General features: G+C 42.2%; 1 protein-coding gene and 1 pseudogene across 1 annotated transcript in view; one reads left to right on the top strand and one right to left on the bottom strand.

The window, feature by feature from the left end:
- LOC123385087 (protein FAM71C-like) overlaps positions 1 to 18,306 on the bottom strand; it is a 34,630-nt gene extending 16,324 nt beyond the window's left edge. Inside the window, exons 1-3 of the mRNA XM_045056483.1 lie at positions 17,903 to 18,306; positions 14,543 to 14,800; positions 11,041 to 11,084 (exon numbers count right to left, since the gene is read on the bottom strand). Coding sequence (XP_044912418.1) covers positions 11,061 to 11,084; positions 14,543 to 14,800; positions 17,903 to 18,058 — 438 coding nt within the window. The 5' untranslated portion in view covers positions 18,059 to 18,306 and the 3' untranslated portion in view covers positions 11,041 to 11,060. The remainder of the gene's footprint in view (positions 1 to 11,040; positions 11,085 to 14,542; positions 14,801 to 17,902) is intronic.
- On the top strand, positions 16,222 to 16,367 carry LOC111557068 (annotated as a pseudogene).
- Positions 18,307 to 23,163: the final 4,857 nt, after the last annotated feature.

Genomic DNA, 23,163 nt, shown 5'->3' with positions numbered 1-23,163 from the left:
AAAGCAGATATTATAAAAACATGTCAATAATAAATTCTAAATAACAGTAAAGATGAAAAAGTGAACTTCAGTAAAGAAATAGAAGATATAAAAAAAAGAGCCAAATAAAAATTATAGAAGTAAACAACAATAACTGAAATAAAAATATTCTATAATAGTCTCCATAGAATCATGATGACTGAAGTTAAGATTAGTGAACATTATGGCAGATCAATATAATTTAGTCAATCTGAACAACAGAGAGAAAATAGAACAAAAGTTAAATGAACAGAGCTCATCAATCTGTGTCACAAAAATAAAGTAATCAGATTGGTATTACAGAGGAAGAAGAGGACACAGAATGTGGGATGGAGAGAACACTTAAATAATTGTTAAAAGTCCCCTAATTTAGTGAAAGACATAAACTTACATATTCAAAAAAAAAAAAAAAAAACCAATAGGGGCCCCTCGATGGCTCAGTTGTTTGAACATCCAACTCGATTTTGTCTCAGACCATAATATCAGGGTCATGAGACTAAGGCCAATGTTGGGTCCAATGCTGAGCATGTAGCCTGCTTAAGATTCTCTCTCTTTCCCTCTGTCTCTTCCTCTGCCCCTCCCCCCACTCATGCTCTTGCTTTCTCTCAAAAATAAAAAAAAATTAGTGAACCTCAAGTAGGAATAACCCAAAGAAATGTATGACAAGATATAACATCATAAAAGTTTTAGAAACCACTGATAAGAAAAAAGTAGTAAAAGCAGACAGAAAGAAATGACAGTTCCTGTACAAGAAAACACATCTAAATGAAAGTAGATTTTTCATCTGAAACTATGGAAGTCAGAAGGAGGTGGCACATTTCTCAAGTGCTGAAAGAAAAACCGGTAAATCAGGAATTCTACATTCAGCAAAGTTATCATTCAGGAATACAGACAGTGAGCTGTGAAAATCTGTCAGTAGCAATCCTACACATAAGGAATGGCTGATGAGATCACCATCACAGTGGCACAGATGTCCCTCTTTTTGTCCCCCTTTTTAGCAACTAAGGGGACCTTTATCCACAAACAAGAGTGCCCCTCTGGGAGCTGTGGGATCCAGGGACACATGCCAAGGGACACGTAAGAATTTTCACCCACTGAGCATATGGTAATTTGAGGACAGACTTCAGTATGGGCTGCAGAATCAATATGAGCTGACAAACCCAGCCCCAAAACCCCTGGCTGCAGCTAGGGAAAACCTGCAGAGTGCTGACTTAGGCAGTCCACCTCCAAGGAAAGAGACTCTGCAGAAGTCCAGCCTTGCCGAGGGAATGTTAGAGTATCCGGAGGGAGCAAGTAAGAAATGAGTTTGCTGGGGCACCCGGGTGGTTAAGTTGGTTAAGTGTCCAACTTCAGTGAGGTCATGATGTGACAATCCATGGGTTTGAGCTCTGTGTCAGGCTCTGTGCTGACAGCTCAGAGCCTGGAACCTGCTGCAGATTCTGTGTCTCCCTCTCTCTCTGCCCCTCCTCTACTCTCTCTCTCTCTCTCTCTCTCTCTCAAGTAAATAAATAAACTTAAAAAATAATTCAAAGAAAAAAAAAAAAGAAGAGGTTTGAATATACTGGACAGCATATGAGAAACTCTGTCAGTACTTCTCCTTCCCTGAACAACAGAGCATGGGGCCAAACTGGCCAAAGATGACCTCTCCCACAGTGGGCATGCGTCCTGGTTACCCTAGCTGTGCAAGAAGAAGAAGCCTGGTTCTCTACAGCAGCACACAACCTACTGAATCCAGTCATGGAGATGACTGGGAGGAGGAACAGATAAAGATGCAGATAAGAATGCTAAAGTTCATTAAAGGATACAGCCCTGCTGACTGGACACAGCACTTCAGAAGAAAGCTTATATGTAAGCCTCTGAGTAAACCTCACATAAGGGTCCACAAGGAGGCCTTAAGCACCCTTGATGCCCCAAGTGTTAAATTCACACTTTCCTTCACTGGAGGCAGGCTTCCTGTGTGTGTGCTCCCAGGTGCCATAGTGAGAACATTCTCCATCATTTAGAAAACACAAGCTTTACCTATGGTGCCACACTGCAAAATACAAGAAAGAGGTTTTCAGATACTGGGACTGTTAATAATAAGAACCAGGAAAGACATAAAATCTTATGAATTCTGCCACAAGAGGGAGCAAGCAGTGTGAAGCAATACATCCACAGAAAGTTGGAGAAAGCCACATATATAACAGGACCAACAAACAGTGTATCCCACTCCCTATTAAAGATCTGAGATGTCTGCTACTTCAAATGTAAAAACTCCAAGGAACATGAAGAATCAAGGAAACCTGTCACCTCTGAAAGATAACAATAAACCTCAAATATTTAAAATCAAAGACAGAAGATTTTTCTATCTATTTGATAAAGAGTTTAAAATAGCCATTTTGAGGAAACTGAAGAACTTCAAGAAAAAAAGAGAGAATTCAATGAAATTGGGAAAATAATACGTGGAGGACAGATTAGGAATTTAACAAAGAGAGAACTCATAAGAGAGAAACAAATTCTGCAGCTGAAGATTACAATAAGTTAGGCAAATGATGGAACAGAGGGCATTTAAAATAGACTAGGCAATATGAAAGACAGAATTAGTGAGCTACAGAATAAGAACTGTGAAATTACCCAATCAGAGGAGAAAATGAAAAAAAAAACAGGAAAGAAAAAAAAGCAGTGAATAAATGATACAGATGTACAGACCACTAGCAAATATACAAACAGAATCACTGGAGTTGCAGAAGGAGAACAGAGGGGAGCAGAAAGTTTACTCAAAGAAATAATAGCTTAGAACTTAGCAAACCTGGAGACAATTGGACATCCAGTTTCACAAAGCTAATAGATCATTCTATTATATCAATTCAAAACAACCTTCTCTAAGGCATATAATGATGATACAGTCAAATATCAAAGACAAAGAGAATCCTAAAAGCACCCAGAGAAAGATATATTGAAACCTACAAAGTAAACCCCCTGAGGCTATCAGTGGATTTCTCAGAAGAAACCCTCAAGACCAGGAGACAATGGAATGGCATATTCAAAGTGCTAAAAGAAAACAATTTCCAGAAAAACAAACAAACAAACAAACAAAGCAAAAAACAAAAACAAAAACAAAACTGCTCTATCTGGCAAAGTTATCCTTCAGATACAAAAGACAAATAAATAATTTAACAAACAAAAGCTGAGGGAAATTCATCACCATTAGATGTGCCTCGCAAAAAATGCTGCTGTAGTTCTTCAGGGTGAAATAAAAGGACAATTATCAGAGACATGAAAACATATCAAAGTACAGAACACAGGTAAAAGTAAATATACAGTTACATTTAGAAACTACTAATCCTATAATGGGATTGTGTGTTAACTTAAGTAGGCTAACAGAAAAAGAGGGTTTTTTTTTTAATTTCAATGCCAGTTAGTTAACATACAGTATTATAGTAGTTTCAAGTGTTCAACACAGTGATTCAACAATTCCATAGAACACCGTGCTCATCACAAGTGCAGTCCTTAATGCCCGTCACCTATTTATCCCATCCTCCACCCACCTCCCCTCTGAGAATCCTCAATTCGTTCTCTATAATTAAGAATCTGTTTCTTGGTTGCCTCTCTCTTCTTTCCCCTATGATCATTTGTTTTGTTTCTTAAGTTCCACATATGAGTGAGATCACAGCAGACTTCTCAATGGAAACAGTACAAATAAAATACAGAAATTTCTTTAAAGTACTAATATTTTAAAATAAATATGGAATTCTTCATCTAGCAAAATACATTCAAAAGTATATATAATACAGAGACTTATTCAGACATACAAATGTTAAAAGAATTCATTACATCCAAAATAAAAGAAATTTTAAAAGATGTTCTCCAAAGTGGGTGGAGAACCACCTTTTTCACTGCTGGAGGGAACACAAACTAGAGCAGCTACTGAGGGAAAGAGTATGGAAGTTCCTCAAAAAAAAATGAAAAGTAGAACTACCTTAATATCCAGCAATTGCACTATTAGATATTTATCCAAAGGATACAAAAATACTAATTCAAAGGGATACATTTACCTCAATGTTTATAGCAGTATTATCAACAATAGCCAAATTATGGAAACAGCCCAAGTACTCTTGTTTTGATGAATGGATAAAGAAGATATGGTATATACATCTACAATGGAATATTTACTAACCCATCAAAAAGAATAAATTCTTACCATTTGCAAGGACATGGATAGAGCTAGAGATTATTATGCTAAGTGAAGTCAGTTAGAGAAAGACAAGTATCATGTAATTTCACTCATATGTGGAATTTAAGAAACAAATGAACAAAAGGGAAAAAAGAGAGACAAATCAAGAAACAGACTCTACAGAGAAAAAAAACTAATCATTACCAGAGGATAGGTGGGTGAAGTGACAGAGTGAATAGGTGATGGAGATTAAGGAGTGCACCTGTTGTGATGAGAACCAGGTAATGTATGAAATTGTTGAATCACAATACCCTACAGCTGAAACATTACATTGTATGTTAACTGACTGGAATTTAAATAAACTCTTAAGAAAAAACAGACCTATTTTGTTAAATGTTTTATGTGCACATGAAGTGAATGTACATTTTGCTGTCCTTGACTAGATTATTTAATAAATGCCACTAAGGTCAATTTGAGAAAAAAAAAAAAAAGATGTTGTCTAATTGTAAGGAAACTATAACAGATAAAGATCAGGATCTACAAAAAGAGTGGAAAGAATGAAAAATGATAAAAGTAGAGAAAACTATATTTTAATATTTAAATATTTAAATCTCTTTAAGAAACAATGGTATGACTAACAGAAAATGAATAACATAGTGGTGTGGCTTTTCTAATTTAAGTGAAAGTAAAATGTATGTCAAGTATAGTGCAAAATCCAGAAGAGGGGTAAACAGAAGTAAACTACTGCATGTTTTTTAACTTTACCTGAATATAGTATTACTTGAAGTTAGATTATGATGAATTAACTATATATACTGTAAACACTTGGTTAAGAATCTATCAGGCAATAACATGTAATCACCCAAAACTATTTAATCAAAAACAAAGCCAAAATAATAGGAAAAAGACACCACAGAACACACGGGCCAAATAGAAAATAAACAGAAATGTGGTACAATTAAATGCAAACATATCACTAGTAACGTTGATTATATGTAGCCCAAGTGACTCAATTAAAACACAAAATTTGTCAAATTAGACACATATAAACATGACTCGACTATGTTCTGTGTATAAGAAACTCACTATAGGGCACCTGGGTGGCTCAGTAGGTTGGGCGTCCAACTTTGGCCCAGGTCATGATTTCACGGTTTGTGAGTTCGAGCCCGGCATTGGGCTCTGTGCTAACAGCTCAGAGCTTGAAGCCTGCTTCAGATTCTGGGTCTCCGTCTCTCTCTGCCCCTCCCCCTCCTGTTCCCTCTCTCTCTCTCTCTCTCTCTCTCTCAAAAATAAATAAACATTAAAATATTTAAAAAGAAACACTATAAAAAACTCACTATATAGAAACAAACATTAAAAATAAAAGGAGGGAAAAGCACTATGCTAATAATAATATCCAAATAGGTGGAGTGGCTCTTTACTAATATCTGGCAAATCAGATTTCAGAATGTATAATATCATCAGGAATAAAGATGGCCATTTCAAGATGATAAAAGAGCCAATGTATCAAAAACAAATCTTAAATGTTTATTCATCAAATAGATATGTTTCGGGGCGCCTGGGTGGCGCAGTCGGTTAAGCGTCCGACTTCAGCCAGGTCACGATCTCGCGGTCCGTGAGTTCGAGCCCCGCATCGGGCTCTGGGCTGATGGCTCAGAGCCTGGAGCCTGTGTCCGATTCTGTGTCTCCCTCTCTCTCTGCCCCTCCCCCGTTCATGCTCTGTCTCTCTCTGTCCCAAAAATAAATAAATGTTGAAAAAAAAATTAAAAAAAAAATAGATATGTTTCAAAATACATGGGAAAAACAAAAAGAACTGGTAGACCTGGAAGGCAAAGCCAACATATCTAGGATTATAGTCAAATATTTAAATCTCTTAGTAATTGATAGAACTAAAAAGATGAACATCAGTGAGGATACCTTAGACTTACACAAAACTGTGACACTCAGAAAACACTCCACAAGGCAATGGCTGAATACATATTTTTTTTCAATTCTTCATAGATTATTTACAAACATAGACCACAATTTTTTGCCATAAAATTAAATGACATATGAGCCAAACACAAGGCATGGATCTAGTCTGAGTCTTATTTAGCATGAACCTACTGAAAATATCATGAGATGATTAAGGAAATTTAAATAGTTACTGAATTATTAAGCCATGATTGTTAACTTTATTGGCAACAATATTATGGTAGTGGAAATATAAATCTATAGATTTTATTTTATTTTTTTAAATTTTTTAACGTTTATTTATTTTTGACACAGAGAAAGAGCATGAGCTGGGGAGGGGCAGAGAGAGAGGGAGACACAGAATCCGAAGGAGGCTCCAGGCTCTGAGCTGTCTTCACAGAGCCTGACGTGGGGCTTGAACTCACAGACTGCGAGATCATGACCTGAGCTGAAGTCAGATGCTCAACCGACTGAGCCACCCAGGCGCCCCTAGATTTTATAGATACATAATGAAATACTTGAGGAAAATATATATTGAAGTACTACCTAACAAAAAAAAATTGTCCTTTTTAATTTTTACAAAATTATTCTTCTGGTTTCTCTTAGCCTGTAGTCAAAGGAAACCTGAAACCTAGAACTTCATATTGATAGCTCACAGAAAGAGCTCTCTAATCCTGTGGCACCAGTACCCACAGTGACCAGATGGGCATATATAATAGGATGGAGGCAGAACACTCCTCTCTGACTACGGGATCTGTAATCCTACGAGTATGGGAAGCAAGCATTCCTGTTGGTCTTTTGTTCCACATCCTCTCATTGCCTGGGAGGGAAACAGACACAGTCATGGAAAGTGCACATCAGAACAACATAACAAAAGTTCCAGTTTCTAGTAAGAAGACCAGGAAAAGACCCCTAGGAATACGAAAATGGTGGGGAGGTAGCTGAGATAATAAGCAATCCTATGAATCTGTGTATAAACTAGACTTGTATCCAGACTGTAGAAGCCTGAATCTAAAAGTAAAGAGCATATCCAAATCTTTGAAAACAAAAGTATGTGGTAGACTTCCATAGACTCCAAACTATGCACACTGAATGGGGACAGATAGCAATCACACTGGAAATACCGATGTAGAAAGCAAAAACCACAGGTGACAGTAGGACCTATGGCTGAACCTAGCCAGGTGAGATACAAACTCAAAGATCATCATTCTCCATAGGATGTGTTCAAACACTTGAGTAGACCACAATACAATGCCACACTGGCAAATAAAATGTAAAATCTTAACATCTCTAATAAGAAAAGTTAGCATACATATACATATATATATGTGTGTGTGTGTGTGTGTGTGTGTGTGTGTGTGTGTATGTGTGTGTGTGTGTGTTCAATATATGTATATATTTTAAGTTTGTTTTGAAGTTCATTTATTTATTCTGATAGAGCACACAAGCAAGGGAGGGACACAGAGAGGGCTCCGCACTGACAGTGTGTAGCCTGATGTGGGATTCAAACTCACAAACCCATGAAATTATGACCTGATACAAGACCGAGAGTCAGACGCCCAACCAATTGAGCCACGTAGGTGCCCCATGAAAATATATTTTTAAAAAGTGATGAAATATTAAAAGGTTCATTTCAACAAGCGGGGCACTTACTAACAATGTTAATAAGCCCCATTTTCTTCTCTAATTGTCCTCAGGCAGTAAGAAATCAGTGCTATGAGGGGTGGGGGCGGGAACTCTTCCCAATTAGATTAAGGTCTTTAGTAAGGAAAGGAAGAATGGACATGAAGTAGTCAACTAGAAGTCTGTGCCACAATCCCTCCCATGCCCCTGTTGAGGAGTCCTAAATTACAGATCTTTGTATCTGTATACAGATGGAGATATGAAGACCATAGATTATTTATCACAAAATACATCACATATGTGAGACACTCCATGTGTCATACATGTATGGATTAAATAAAAAATCCGTATTTCACTTGAACTACAAGGCCAGTGGTTCAAGAGAGAAAACCAATGCCAACTAAATGGACACAATGACTTGTCCCTACAAATCTGTATTCGATACTCATTAAGTCATTAGTACTTCAGGCTAATTTTTGACACATGTCACTCTTGTAAATATATGAAAATTTGCTAAAATAAATTGGTTATTTCTGTGACAATGACAACAATGTCACTTAGGGATCATTCTGCCTTCAAAAATGTTAAAATGTGAAAATTTCATACTTGTATATACAAAACCTTATTTATGAAATAGGAAAATTTCCAGCATCGTTGAACATTTTATGCATATTTTCAACATGACATCTCTTTTCCACCACAGGCATACTTTTCTCAAGAGAAACTACCAAATATGTAACCATGTCTTGTTTGATCTCATTTTCAAACCATTCTAGAAATGGGGTTCTATGTTCGACCTGCTTCTGTCATTCAGCAGTGAGACTCACCCATGCTGATGTGCACAGCTGCCAGTGTTGTGTACTATCCCAAGGCACATGCATAACCACAATTCATCAATTCTCCAGTTGATGAACATGGGAGAGATTTTCTGTGCTTTGCTCCACAATTCTCATTGTTTTCTTCTGGAACACGTGTGTGAGTTTCCTGCGGGTACTGACCTAGATGTGGAATTGCTTAACTCTAGATGATGGCTTTTCTTACTCTAATTACTGAAACATGGGTCTCTACTCTTTCTCCTCCACCATGAGTATCCTTTCTTTATTAATCCAACAGATGTAATATCTCTGTCAGTCGACCTTCAGAGGAAAAAGAATGAGGAGGGAGAAGGAGGTGCTCCTTGGCTGACAGGATGTGACCTTGAGGACAGCCTGAGGACCCAAAGACAGACAGTGGTGAGGGCGAGGAGCAGCTCTACTGTGGGCTCTAGGAGGAAAGGTGTGAGTGGGACTGTGCCAGGCAGGGAACTGGGGTCTTAGGCACCAGCTTAGGGGATGTCACAAAATCTTTTGAGGTCATTACTATGCTGTGGAACATGTAAATTTAAAAAGACAATAGTGTTTTATGGTGAAAAGGCAAGTCTTAATTACGCAATGCACAAAGGAAGCTATCTGGAAATAGCTTGCTCTCATGACCCTTATGATGGACATACATAGTTACCGCCTCCATGGTCACAGATGGCAAGCCCTCACCACACCCTGCTGACTGCCTGACTGCCTCCATGCTCTTCCCCTCCACACTGTCCCTACCTCACCAATATTATTATTTCTTAGTAAAGAACTTATCTCACTGAAGCTCTTGCTGTCAGGAACTGGTTTCTGCTGCCTGTGCATTAGGAAGAGCTCTGAAGCTCTGAAGAAACAACTATTGGGAGGGCTCTGAAGAACTGAAAGTGAGTCAGGATGAGAAACAGTGAAGGTAACCCCACTGACAATGAGGAAAGGAAGTTATTTTTATTGTGACCCTCACTTAATTCACTCATGGATTCTACCATTGAACATTATCATTCCTTGTGTTAACAAAAAGCCCACAATCAGGGTACCTGGGTGGCTCAGTCAGTTAAGCAACTGACTCTTGGTTTGGCTAAAGGTCATCATCTCGCCGTGAGTTTGAGCCCCACATTGGGTTCTGTGCTGACAGTGCAGAGCCTCCTTAGGATTCTTTCTCTCTCTCTCTGCCCCTCCTGCATTTTCTTTCTCTGTCTCTCTCAAAATAAATAAATAAACTTAAAAGAAATAAAATATTAAAAATGAAAAAAAAAGCCCACAATCAAATATGAACTTATGCACATGGTATTTGAAGCCTGTGGCAATCTGGACCCACTCATTTTAAACATCTCGTTGGCAACTGCTCCTTCACTGAACTTGAGCCACACTTGACCAGTGAGTGTCTCCTGAACATGTTTCCTCTTTCCCTTTAGCATGTGGTACTGGGGAAGCATTGTTCCAACTCTGACTCATGCTTCAGTTTTATACCCTCAATACAGCTTATCTCCCTACAGAGACTGTGAGCCCCTTACAGGCTTTACTCACTAGGCTGCACACCTTACCCTATCTTGTTCAGAGCAAAAGACTCTGACACACAACACGCACAAAGCCAGTGTTGTACCTAAAGAGTAATGATCCGGTCCTATTAAACTGGAACACTTTGATATACCAAGACCAAGTCAGATCTGTCCAGATTAGTTCACTAACAGTGCATTTGCTCATCCCCTTGATTCTTCCCACCTCTATGAGCAGCACTACCATCCACTCATCATGTGGAAAACCTGTGTGTCATTTCACATCCTCGTTCAGCCCTCACTCCCTTGCCTAATCATTCATATGTTCTATAGGGTCCATGACCACAACTGCTCCAGGTGCCTGCTGTTTGGGCCTTTTACCATCTCTCCCTGCATGGCCACAGTCCTAATGGCTTCTCAGATTCCATCTTTCCTGAGCTCATGTATGCAGGGACCATTAAAAGTACAGGTGTGGTCAAATCACTTCTGTGCCCCACATGTCTCTGTAGATCCATCACTCCAACTGCCTGGGCACATTTTCCCCCATGTATCCCCTGCTGCTCCAAGGACACTGAGCTGTGAGCTTCCTAAACTCACCCAGCTGGCTCCACACTTTGAGACTGTGTAAGCTCTAGATACATAGATACGTGTAAATATCTATATGTGGAGGCACTCCCCACTCTGCCTTGCTTTTTTATATATGCCAGCTATTGTCACAGGTCAAGGCATGTAGGAGGCATTTCAGTGCTTCAAGAAATAAATAAATTGACCCACTTCAGAAAAATTATGTTTCCCCATCTTTGAAATGTGTGGGTGACTTGTGATGGCATGTGATATCCATGCTAGTTGATATCTCTGACTTTCATGAATGGCTAACGTGTGTTCCCTCGAGACCAGGAAGAGCTTCACAAGAGTTGCAGGGATAAAGACCCAACCTCTGATGATGGTCCCCTACCTGACATGGTTTTAGACCAGCTACTCCTCAGTTTCTGAGATGACCTGAAAGACAAAACAGAACAAACCTAGTCAAAACAAGTACAATGTAGTGACAAGATCTTGATACGTAAACACCATTTTTCAATAGTAAAGAGCCAGAGCAAGAGGCGCCTACATAACTCAGTCAGCTAAGCATCTGACTTCAGCTCAGGTTGTGATCTCGCAGTTCGGTGAGTTTGAGCCCCACGTCGGGCTCTGTGCTGACAGCTTGGAGCCTGGAGCCTGCTTCGGATTCTGTGTCTCCCTCTCTCTCTCTGCCCCTCCCCTGTTCGTACTCTGTGTCTCTCAAAAATGAATATGCATTAAAAAAAGAAAAAGGGGTGAGACTTCTTGGAGAAGCAGTTGATTGCAAGGATGCTGTAGGAAAATATGAGCTGGGATATCTGGAAGTGCCAGAAAGTTCTAAAAAGAAAAGGTGGGGCTTGTTAAAGAAACAGGATACAACGTGAAGGAGTTTTTATTGGTCTTAGAGTAGTAAAAAAATAAAATAATTATAACCCATAGAATATACAGACACATCATAAATAAACAGTTGAATAGAAACAAAAAAGGGATCCTAACAGTGGATCCCAATTAATGCAAGCAGAAAATGGGGCACCTGGGTGGCTCAGTCAGTTAAGCGCCCGACTCTTGGTTTTGGTTCAGGTCATGATCTCATGGTTCATAAGTTTGAGCCTCGTGTTGAGTTCTGCACTGATGGTGCAGAGCCTGCTTGGGATTCTCTCTCTCTCTCTGTCCCTGCCCCACTTGCATCCATTTGCTCTCTCTGAAAAATAAACAAACACAGAAGAAAGAAGAAAGAAGAAGGAAGAAAGAAGAAGAAGAAGAAGAAGAAGAAGAAGAAGAAGAAGAAGAAGAAGAAAGAAGATGGAAGAAGATGTGTCATGACCGGCATGACAAACACCGATGTCAGGGTCCTGAGGGTAGGGGAATGCAAGAAAAAAGAGAGAGAAGAAAGTTTGGGAACAGGAGGGTCCCCTGGGCTGAGGGCCCAAGTGACGGCTTTATTGTTGCTGTACACAATCTTTTATATCCAGACTCTTATGGGTCAGGCCATTCTAATAAACAGGTTTCACATAATCGCTGCCAACCAAAACATTTAGTTCTGTGTTCCTGGTGAATTTTCTAAACGGGTCACAACAAGACCTTGTTGATAAGCTTGCTAGCAAAACACAATTCCCATGTTTGTTTCTATCTGACTTGGGGTGGAAAAAGGGAGGTAGCATTACTGCCAACACCTGCAGACCACAGGCTTCAGGAATTAACTTTCTCAGCCTTGACAAGGCTTTTGTATGCCCTTGAAAGTGTGGTAATGGGAGGGGGAACCACCGGGTTGGCTAAGTCAACAGGGAATGTTGCTCGACCCGGTCTCAGCCTGGCACCGGGGCCCAGCCCCCCACAAAGATGAAAGAAGACAAAGAAGGAGAAGAAGGAGAAGAAGAGGAGGAGGAGGAGGAGAAGAAAGAAGATGGAAGAAGATGAAAGAAGACAAAGAAGGAGAAGAAGGAGGAGGAGGAAGAGGAGAAGAAGGAAGAAGATGAAAGAAGACAAAGAAGGAGAAGAAGGAGGAGGAGGAGGAGAAGACGAAGAAAAAGAAGAAGAAGAAGAAAAGCAGTGGAGGAGGAGGAGGAGGAGGAGGAAGGAGAAGGAAGAAGACGAGGGAAGGAGGAGAGGGAGAGGGAGATGGAGAGGGAAAGGGAGAAGAAGAAGAAGAAGAAGAAGAAGAAGAAGAAGAAGAAGAAGAAGAAGGAGGAAGAGGAGGAGGAGGAGGAGGAGGAGGAGGAGGAGGAGGGGAATTTTAGTTTTCTTCCTTAGGAGCTATCTACTCACTGCACAGTGGAGGTGACCTCCATGCATGTCCCCTCACTCTCAGAGCTCACAGTTCAGAGACCGGCATAGCCAGTCCATACCAAACTCACAATATGTTTTCTGATTGTGGTGCTCATTTCCTGTGCTATCCGTGATTTTAGCATTTGGGATTCTCTGCAGTGAGAAAAGGAGGGTCCAGTTCCTTCTCCTGTACCATGAGCTACTTAGGCTATCCTTTCCCTCACCCTGATTCACCTTGCACACCTGAGTCCTAGGCATCTGAAAATGAGTGAATGAGGTAAAGCCAACGGAAAGCAAGAAGGGAGGGATATATGGGCACCCACCAGGACCCATTCAGGGTGGAGCTGAGCCTGGAATATTCAGGGAAGGGGGAGCCGTGTCCTTGGCCCTGCAGGCTGCTCTGCTCCTCTGTTTTCTCTCCCCAAGTAGTTCTATGTGACGATAGGGAAGAACTGTCCTCCCCAACCCTACCAAGATGGTCAGGCCTTTGGGTGGGAGCTTGTTCCTTTTCCTTTCTCTGCCCTGAGGCTTCCGCCTGGAGCTGGGAGACTCTGCTCACATCGCCTTCCCTCTGAAGGGCTGACATGAAGGCTTCCACTTTCGGGCCTTCAGTGGTCTCTGTAACAGGTCTGCTGATGGTCTGCCCTCCTGAAACCACACTGCTGCCTCTGAGAGTTACCAGTGCCCCTGGAGCTGCCAAGCAGTCAGGCCCTGTGGGTGCTGGGATCAGAAAAGACTGTGTATTCCTCAGCACACAGCGTGTGTGGGAACCATGCTGCTGGACTCCTTCCCCACCAGTGTAAGCAACACTGCAAGTGGCTGCAGACACATCAGCAACCATGGGAAGGCTCTGGATGCTGAGCCGATCTTGGTCCCCTTCTCTGTGGAGCTCCATGGCCTGTGCCGAGTGGAGAAAACAGGGAAGCAGAGAAGAGTGTGAGACTGGAAGACTGTCACTTGCCTTCCTGAAGCAAACCACTCAAGATTATAATTAGGAGAGACTTTGAGGTCATCAAGTCCAGCGGATGCAGTAACCCCTGCTCTTGCACCCCCACAGCACTCACCCCACTTTTTGCGCATAGTTCCACTGCCAGAAAAGAACCACTACCATTCACCAGCGACCATCCTCACACTTTTATCTCATACACGTCTTAGCATTTCTGCAAAACAGATTCCTAAAAGTGAGGCTGCTGGTCAAGAGCTATGCCATTTTACAGTCTTATGCTTAAGAACAAAATGTGCACATATACACAGGGCATGCTGCCAGGCCACAGATGTATACAGAAATCAAGGAAAGACTTTCTACTATTTGAAAGTATCCCACAGCAGATCAGATTGCCTGGGCTGTCATGGTCATCGTTCCAGAATGCACTGGACAGCGGGGATGCTGTTGAGGGCATTACAACACTGGGTATGAGATTAGAGGAGGTGACATCTAAGGGACCACAGATATTCAGAAGCACTTGGAACCTTTCCAAGGTAGGAAGGTCTATACACGGTGCCTTATTTGGCCTGAATCCTTCCAAATGAAATGCCTTCTCCCGCTAAGCCTCAGAGAGAAGCCTGGAGGAGACTTGGCAGCTTTTCCAAATCACCCTGGCCCTTCTCCAAGAGTCTCTGCAGAGACTTACTGCTGGTTTCTTCTTGTTCTCCCCCTCCAGCACAGGAATGGAGATGATGTCACCCGCCGGCTGGCCCAGGGTCCCACTGTAAGCCTCTACTGGTGGTCTCCGCAGGTACACTAAGTCTTCCCAGCATGCAAACAGATCTTCCTTTGCATCTGGGGGATGCAAAATTGTAGGTAAAAAGAGCGTCCAGTGACAAGCTTCAAGTGGAACTTTTTTTTTTAATTGTAGATGGATATCTTCACAAACTTCAAAGGAAGCAGCCTGTTGGGGAGCAAAGTGGGGGATTAGGTTGGGGTAGGTGGGAAGGAGGAGTAAGGGGATCTCTAGGGCTAGTCAGAATTTAATCCTCTCTTGAAGCATTCCATGAGCCCTGTCCACTTGATCTCAGCCCTCACATCCACCTCCTTAGCACTGACAGGTTCAGTCTGAATTCAGGGTACATCATGTAACTCATCGCACTCCTGACTAAAGCTTGATAGCTCCTGGGGCGTCAAGGTGGTTCAGTTGGTTAAACATCAGACTTCGGCTCAGGTGATGATCTCATGGTTCATGAGTTAGAGCCCCATGTTGGGCTCTGTGCTGACAGCTCAGAGCCTGGAACCTGCTTCAGATTCTGTGTCTCCCTCTCTCTCTGCCCCTCCCCCATTTGCTCACACACACTCTCTATCTCTCAAAAATATATAAATGTTAAAAAAAATTTTAAAAAAACCCTTGATGTCTCCTGACCACCTCCCAAAACTGTAGGAATTAACCCCTCACTGACTCTGCCATGCAAGGCCTCCTACTATTTGTTCCCAGCTTTTCTTCCAGTCTTATTCCCATAACCCTTCCTACCTAATCAACAACCACTTTCCCAACAAAGCCTTGTGGATCCTATAGCTGTGTCTGATTTCTCCTCTGAATCCACCCCACCGCTACTGGTCTGGTCACGGAGGGCTCTGTGTTATGGGGAATCATGTGCCTGATGGTCATGTTCCTCCTGGATACATCTTACAGGGAGGCACTAAAATTCCTGGAGTCACCCAGTCAGCTCCAAGCTCTTTGTGGACTTGAAGCCCTTTCCCTGGGTATCTTGGTCATTTCTGGCACTGACTGCATAGCTCACAGCTGGCTGTGCCAGCAACACGATATCAGGTATTGTTAGGTTTTGGCTAGTGTATGCAATGCCCACTGTCACCATTTGCACGCTGTTGTGCACATCAATCACTTCTCCTCTTTTGTTGATCTGTTGTTGGAAGAAACAGGAAAAGGCCTTATCTTACATTCTCTTGCATCTGCACTCCTCTGCTCTGCTCCTAAATAAAGTGGCCACCGCAGTTATTGGCCTGTGGCAAGAACTCAAAGGGATGATAGTGTTCCCTCACAGGTAGTTCAAGCCCTGTATCAACAGAACTGATTCACATCTCCCTCTGCAATCTGACCTGTCATAGGAGCCAAACCCCCCTTCCTCAAGGTGCATGTGTTATTTTCCTACCTAGAAGTGCATGTGATCACTAGTAAAATAACAAAAACATGCACAGCCTAAGACCCAGCAATTCAACTTCTGAAAATGTATTCTACATTTACTTGCACACACACAAAGTTGTTCATCACCATAATTTCAACAATAAGACACTGGACATAACTTGAGCACTTCTCAGTAAGTGTCTAAGTAAACAAATTTAGAATTTTCCCCCCAAAATATCGCTTCTCGGCCTTTTGGCTAAGATCAAGTGTAGAGTTTGTGCAAAATGAACGTTTTATTAATTTTTATTTTTAAAAAGCTTTTTTCACCTCAAAAATTCTAATGCAAAAAAACAATGAAATGCAAAGGGATCATTCTGGACTAAAGGATTAAAGAGGTGTGACAATCAAGTGTAATCCATGATTCTGGATTAGGAAATACAGCTATTATTCAGACAAATGAGAAAATGTAACACACATTCTATCAATATCAAATTTCAACAAATTGCATCATGGTTGCACAAGCAAAGTCCAAGTTCTGAGAAGATGCATGAAGAATTTAAGGATAAAGGGGCATAATGCAACCACTTACGCCAAACTGTCAAATAGTTGAGCAAGATTAATCATTTGTGTCTTGTGTCTGCATGTGTTTACTGATCCCTAATCCTGCCTGTACATTTCAATCAGCTGGAAGCTCAGAAGTGTCTGCTGCCCAGAGAGCCTGAGTCATTCCGCAGGAATCTTGGGAGTGGGTCCTGGGTACAGTGTTTCCTACACTTTGCGGGTAATTCCAAGGACTTGTCGAGGTTGAGAATCAATGATAAATCATGCAGCTCCCTGGCTGGTCCTCATGTGTTTCCTTTCCCCTCCTCTCTCACACTCACAAGGTGTGTAGTTGCTCACATCCAACATCTGGTTTGCACTGCCATGACCCACACCTTCATCCAGAAACCAGTACAGACTAGAAATTCTTTGAGCTGAAATCCAGAAAACCTGGGCCTCAGCCACCTGATGGTCTGAGAAACTCACTTTACTCTCTGGAACTCAGTTTGCTCCTGAGCAAAATGGGGATGTCTGTTGTGCCTCCATAGAAAGGTTGTTGTAAGGCTCACAGGAAATGGACACCAAATTGTTTTTTGCTTTGGATATTGGAGAGAATCAGAAAAATAAGAAGGACTGTGGAGCCTCAAGTTCCTACGACACACTGAACGAGAAAAAGCAAGCTGCAAATGGCACAGCCCGTGTGAAATCATGTCGAACATCCATAGGTACAACATGAGAAGACTGCACTGTGCCTCCCAGAGTCATAAAACATTTAGTAAGCATATAGAAGGGGACAGAGGCATCTGGGCGGCTCAGTCGGTTAAGCTTCCACCTCTTGGTTTCACCTCAGGTCATGATCTTGCGGTTGTGAGTTCGAGCCCCACATCAGGCTCTGCACTAACAGCGTGGAGCCTGCTTGGATTCTGTCTCTCTCTCTCTCTCTCTCTCTCTGCCTGTCCCCTGCTCTTTCTCTCTCAAAATAAATAAGTAAACTTTAAAAAATAAGTAAATATATAGGAAAGGACAAAACCTGCATGAGAATAATGACCAAATTTGAGATAGTGGTAACTGGGGAGAAATGGAAATGCAACAAGGGAAGTGTGTCCAGAAGAGTAAACCATATTCATGTTTGGTTTTTGTTTTCCTCTAAACAATAATACCTCTGATGCAAGTATGGGAGGGATCAGCCACCTGTTAAAACTGGGTGTGTACATAAGTAAGTGAAAAAAACAAAACAGAACAACTGTATCTCTCCTCTACCTGCTGGAGATGTCACTGAAGACTCTCTGTGCACTCAGCATGTAACAAGTCTTCAATAAATTGCTGTGGACAGAAAAGAATGAAAGGGAGGGAGGAGGAGGGGGTGGGACACCTCACCTGTATAAAGTCACTCTCAAATATGAGCAAGTGCTTCAGCAGGGCGTACTCCCCCTTGCACAGCAGCCCCTGCAGCTTCCCCACAGACTTGTTGAAAATGTGCAACATCTGGAAGCTTCGGGAGCCATCACACAGCAACTTCAGGTTGCTGTCCATGGCTGCCTGTCACTAACACACCAAGAAAGGGGAGGCAGGTTACTTCTTGCCCTTAAACTTAGACAGTTTCCTGCAGCCAGCCTCCCCACACAAGGAGCTCATGAGCACACACATCCTGTAGCGTTGTGATTCAGACAGAGGAGTCCTTTGGGCAGATTCGGCCCCCATCCCTATACAGTCTGTCAGCATGTGGTGCCTGTGTAAGAGCCAGAGGAAGGCATCCCCAGCACCAGGATGTCCACACAGCCCAGAGCACAGGCCAGACTGCAGACCCCTCCCCTCACCCCTCAGCCAGCTGCCTTTGTGCAGTGAATGACTTGCACGACCTTGTGCAGTGAATGACACACAACTGTGCACACAGTCCCTGCTGGCTCCTGACTCTCTCACAGACCTCAGGCCTAAAACAGCTCACTACTTTCACTGTGGACTCACTATGCCCAAGAAAAGTGTCCATAACTTCCATCTGAGCAAAGACAAACCACTTTATCTGAGTTTTTCACTTACTCCACCCTTCGGAAGCCTTTTCCATGTAGACCTAAGTCCCCTTCCTCCTTGTTCTGGATCAGGATCAACCCAACCCTGACCACAGTCTGGATCCTCCCCTGTCCTGCTCAGGGTTCCCCTGTGTCAGGTTCTCCCCCACACTCCTCTGCCCTCACCTCCTCGGTGATTCCCGCCCCATCCAGGGCAGACTCCTCCATCCAATTATGATGAGGCTGTCCCCGCACTTCCTAAGGTCCAGGTCAGGTTCCTCCTCAGGGCTCTAACCCTGGTCTAGGTCATGGTCCTACTCTGTTGTACCAATCTCACTATGCTGCGCAGGATGCCCCCTCTCCGGAGACCCCACAGCCCCTTTCCTCGGAACCCCTCGTGTAGAGAGATGTGGACTGACCTCAGGGCCTTCGCGTGGGCACCGCCAGTCCAGGACCACACCGACGTCTGAGAGCTGAGGTGGAGCGGCCACCGGGAGCCGTGTCCTCTGCGTCCCCACCCTCCTCCTGAACAAAAGGCCACCTGCATGCCCCCTGGAACTTCCGCCTCCCCACCCCCTAGGCTGCCTTTACAATTTTCCTGTCCATTGTGACCTGTAGCTATCATGCAACACTGTGTCCTCATCCCAGTAGCCACCTCCTCAGAAAGGGACATCAATCTGCCGCAAACCCGGCCAAGCCATGAGGGAGAGGACAGAGCCATGCTGAAGGGGATGGAGAGGACGCATGCACAAACACCACCTACGCAAGGCCTGCAAACTTACTTCTGTGAGCACTAGACTGCTGCGCATGTGCAAATACGGCCCACACTGCTCCTCTGAGGTCCGGCCAGCAGGTGCGCAAGCGCAGTCACTGTCTAACCACAGCCTGGGAACCTCTGAGAGCCATGGTCAGGAGCGGATGTGCTCACAGACCCCACAGCTGTGGGTTCTGTGGGGTGAGACTGAGCGCAAACAAGCAAGCGACCCTCTGGGCTTTACCAAAACGGAGGGAACAAATATGGTGCCCGAAAGGTGCTCCTGTCTCTGTCTGTTTCCTGCTACTTTCTGTCTCATCTCATTGTGCACCAAAACTGCAGTAGGTGACTGATGTCAGCCTTCTCGGACCATCTCAGGTAAGGTAAGGAGACACCAAAACCTGGGAGAACCAGAAAACCAGTTAGGTGAGGGCATGCAAGCAGTGTTTTCCGACAATAAGGTGTGATAGGAACATAGTGTGTTACGATGACCTAAGGGTCTTTCTAGTGTCTATATGAAAATTAAAAAAGAAAAAAAAAGGAAACCTTAGTTTTTACAAGCTAAACAAATTATTCCTTGTGAAGAGCAATTTTTTGGAGAACTGCTTGAGGGCACCCATCTGGGATTTGCGATGCCCTGTAGCTAACAAGTCTTAGCGGTTCTTCCCAGCATTCTGTAAGTGTGCTCTGTGGCTCTGGTCCTCAGGAAAACAAGGAAAACAGAATTTACTAACCTGCTTTAAGGTCGGCTTTGTTTATTCACGCATACAGTCTGCTGTAGAGGACAGCAGCCTCCCGGTGGACCCCTACTGCAAACACTCCATGCAGAAAAGTAGTGACTCCCCACGGTATGTGCACAGTGAATCCCAGAAGTGTGGTTCTCCCTGTCACCCAGCAATGGCAAATATAAAGATGGAACCTAACGGAGGCTCTGGCTACATCTGTCAAACTGCCCAAGCCACGTAACCACTCTTCAGACTCTTTGGGGCTCTTTGGGGTTGGTGAGGAGCGTTGTCCCGACTGTGCTGTCCCCTAGCCCTCACTGGATCATCCTCACAGACGCACCTAGCGGAAGTGCACGATAGGGCAGGATGAGATCTTAAGATCTGGGCCCCAGTGTCCCCATTTCACTTTCGGCTCCTTTGATCTTCTCTATTCTTCATTCTCTTTTTTATTCATCTTGGTTTCAATACTTCATTTTTACCTTTTTGCTGCTTGTGCATTAGTTTTCCAAAACTTACTACTCGTTACAAGTTTGTATCCTTTAGCATGTCCCTACCCTACTGCTGCCCTGCCCCTGTTAACCACTATTCCACTCTCAGTTTTTACAAGTGCGGCTTTTTTAGATTTCATATATAAGTGATGTCATTCATTGTTTGTCTTACTCTGTCTGACTTATCTCACTTAGCAAAATGCCCTAGAGTTACATCAGTGATGCCCCAAATGCCTTCCTTTTCATGCCCAAATAATATCCCATTGTACATAAACACCACATATTCTTTATCCATTCATTCATTGACAAAACATTAACATCTTAACTCCTGTGAATAATGCCTCACTGAATGTAAGAGTGCAGAATTTTCTTTGAGATACTGACTCTATCTTCTTTGGTTATATTCCCAGAAGTAGGATTATTAGATCATATGGTAGTTCCTTTCCTTTTTCTTTTTCTTTTTTCTTTTTTAAATTGTTTTAGGAACTTCCAAACTGATTTCCATACTAAGTGAACCAATTTACATTTTACCAATAGCACACAAGGGTTCCATTTTCTCCACATTCTCCTTACCACTGACCACGTCTTGTCTACCTCATGGTAGTCATTCCAACAGGTATGAGGTGATGTCTCATTGTGGTTTTGATTTGCATTTCCCTGATAATTAGTGATGTTGAGTATCTTTTCAAGTACCTGTTGACTATCTGGATATCTCCTTTGGAAAAAGTTCTGTTCAGTTCCTGTATCAGTTCCTGTTCAGTTTTTGATCAGATTGTTTGTTGTTGTCCAGTTGGATATTATTTATATGTCTCAACTCCTTATCTGACATATGGATTGCAAACATTTTCTCCCATTCCATAGGTTATGTGTTTATTTTGTTTTTTCTTTTGCTGGGCAAATGCTTTTTAGTTTGTTGTAGCCTCACTTGTTGATTTTTACATGTGTTGCTTGTATTTTTGTGTGTCATATCCAAAAAAAAAAATCATTGTCAAGTTCAGTGTCAAGAAGCTTCTTTCATGTTTTTTTAGTTTAGTTTTTTTTTTTTTTTGTAGAAGTTTTAAGGTTTCAGGTCTTATGTTAATCTTTAATCCATGTCACATGAATTTTTGTGAGTGATATAAGGTAGAAATACAAATTCATTTTTCTTTATATATGGCTATCTAGTTTTCCCAACAGCATTTGTTGAAGACAACATTTCTCCATTTAGTTTTCTTGGTTCTTGGCATGTCCTCTTGGTGAGGATGTGTGGCTATAAATTCTTTCTTGTCCATGGGTATCTGTACAAGTCAGCAGACTCTAGTTTTTTCCCAACTTCACCTGAGAGGGTGTGGGGCAGGTTTGCTGAATCCAGCTCTTTACAATGCCCATACTTACATCTTTCTGCCTACATCTGTAAGCAGATGTTCATGCCGGTGACTCCCTTGGAGTTTGGTGTTGGGTCCAGCCACTTCCACAGAGTCACTTTTGATCATGTATGAATGTCTTATTTATTGTAAATAAAGAGGAAGTTGCAAAGGAGGGACACCTCATGCCACCATGATGCTGACTTCCATTTAAAATAGATTTAACATTGTTTTAATGTGCTTAAACTTTAAGTCAGAATAAATAAGAAATAGAGTTAAAAACCAAAATTATAATACTTTGTTCTATGTTCTATGTTATTGGAGATCTTTATAGCTTCATATGACCTACAGTTACTGTCTATCATCTTTTCATTTCAACCAGAATACTCCCTTTAGCGTTAATTGTTGGGCACATCTATGGTAATGAAAGTCCTGGGCTCTGCATATTGAGATAAAAAAAGTATTTATACACATATGAGAGACTTCAAAAAATGATATGAAATACAATTGGATACTTGTATCTGGAGCTTAAAGTTGTGGCTTGATCTACAGTTAAATTTTTAGAAGATTGTGGGTGCCTGGGTGTCTCAGTCTGGGTGGCTGACTCTTGATTTCAGTTCAGATAATGATCTCATGGTTCGGCTGACTCTTGATTTCAGTTCAGATAATGATCTCATGGTTCATGGGATCAAACCCCAAGTTGGGCTCTGCCCTGACAGTGCAGAGCCTGCTTGGGATTCTCTCTCTCCCTCTCTCTCTCTCTCGATCTCTCTCTCCCTCCCTCACTCTCTCTCCCTCCCTCTCTTCCTCCCTCCCTCCACTAATCATGACCTCTCTCTTTCTCTCTCTCTTCCCCAAAATAAATTAAAAATGTGGAAGATTTTAACATATAGATGGTAATTGAAAATATGGGGATAAAGAAAATTTCTCAGCAAAAGAGTATAACACAAATAAATGAGCAAGCACAGAGGGAATTCAAAATATGAATTTTAAGTTATGGGAGAGGAACAAAAAAAAAAGATGGGGGGAATAAGAAAGAACAGTCACAGAAGTAGAACATTTATAAGGTGGTTAAGCATATTCTTCTAAGGGATGAGAGAGGTCTCAAAAGGAAAAGGCATTATGTATGGAAAGTGAGGACTGAAAATTTTTCGTAAAAGTTCTCAACACAGAGTTAGTGTTTTCCTGGAAAGGGTGGAGTTTTTGGCCTGAGGAGGGTGCACACCATACAATGATGGTAGAGGGAATGGTTTTATAAAGAAAGAGAAGCATTTGTGCATGAAAGCAAAATTACCCTGAAAAAAGCATTTGTGAAGAGGTGA

This window comes from Felis catus, chromosome A1 (genome assembly GCF_018350175.1).
Source record: "Felis catus isolate Fca126 chromosome A1, F.catus_Fca126_mat1.0, whole genome shotgun sequence".
Taxonomy (NCBI): domain Eukaryota; kingdom Metazoa; phylum Chordata; class Mammalia; order Carnivora; family Felidae; genus Felis; species Felis catus.
This window is presented reverse-complemented; position numbering and strand designations above follow the sequence as displayed.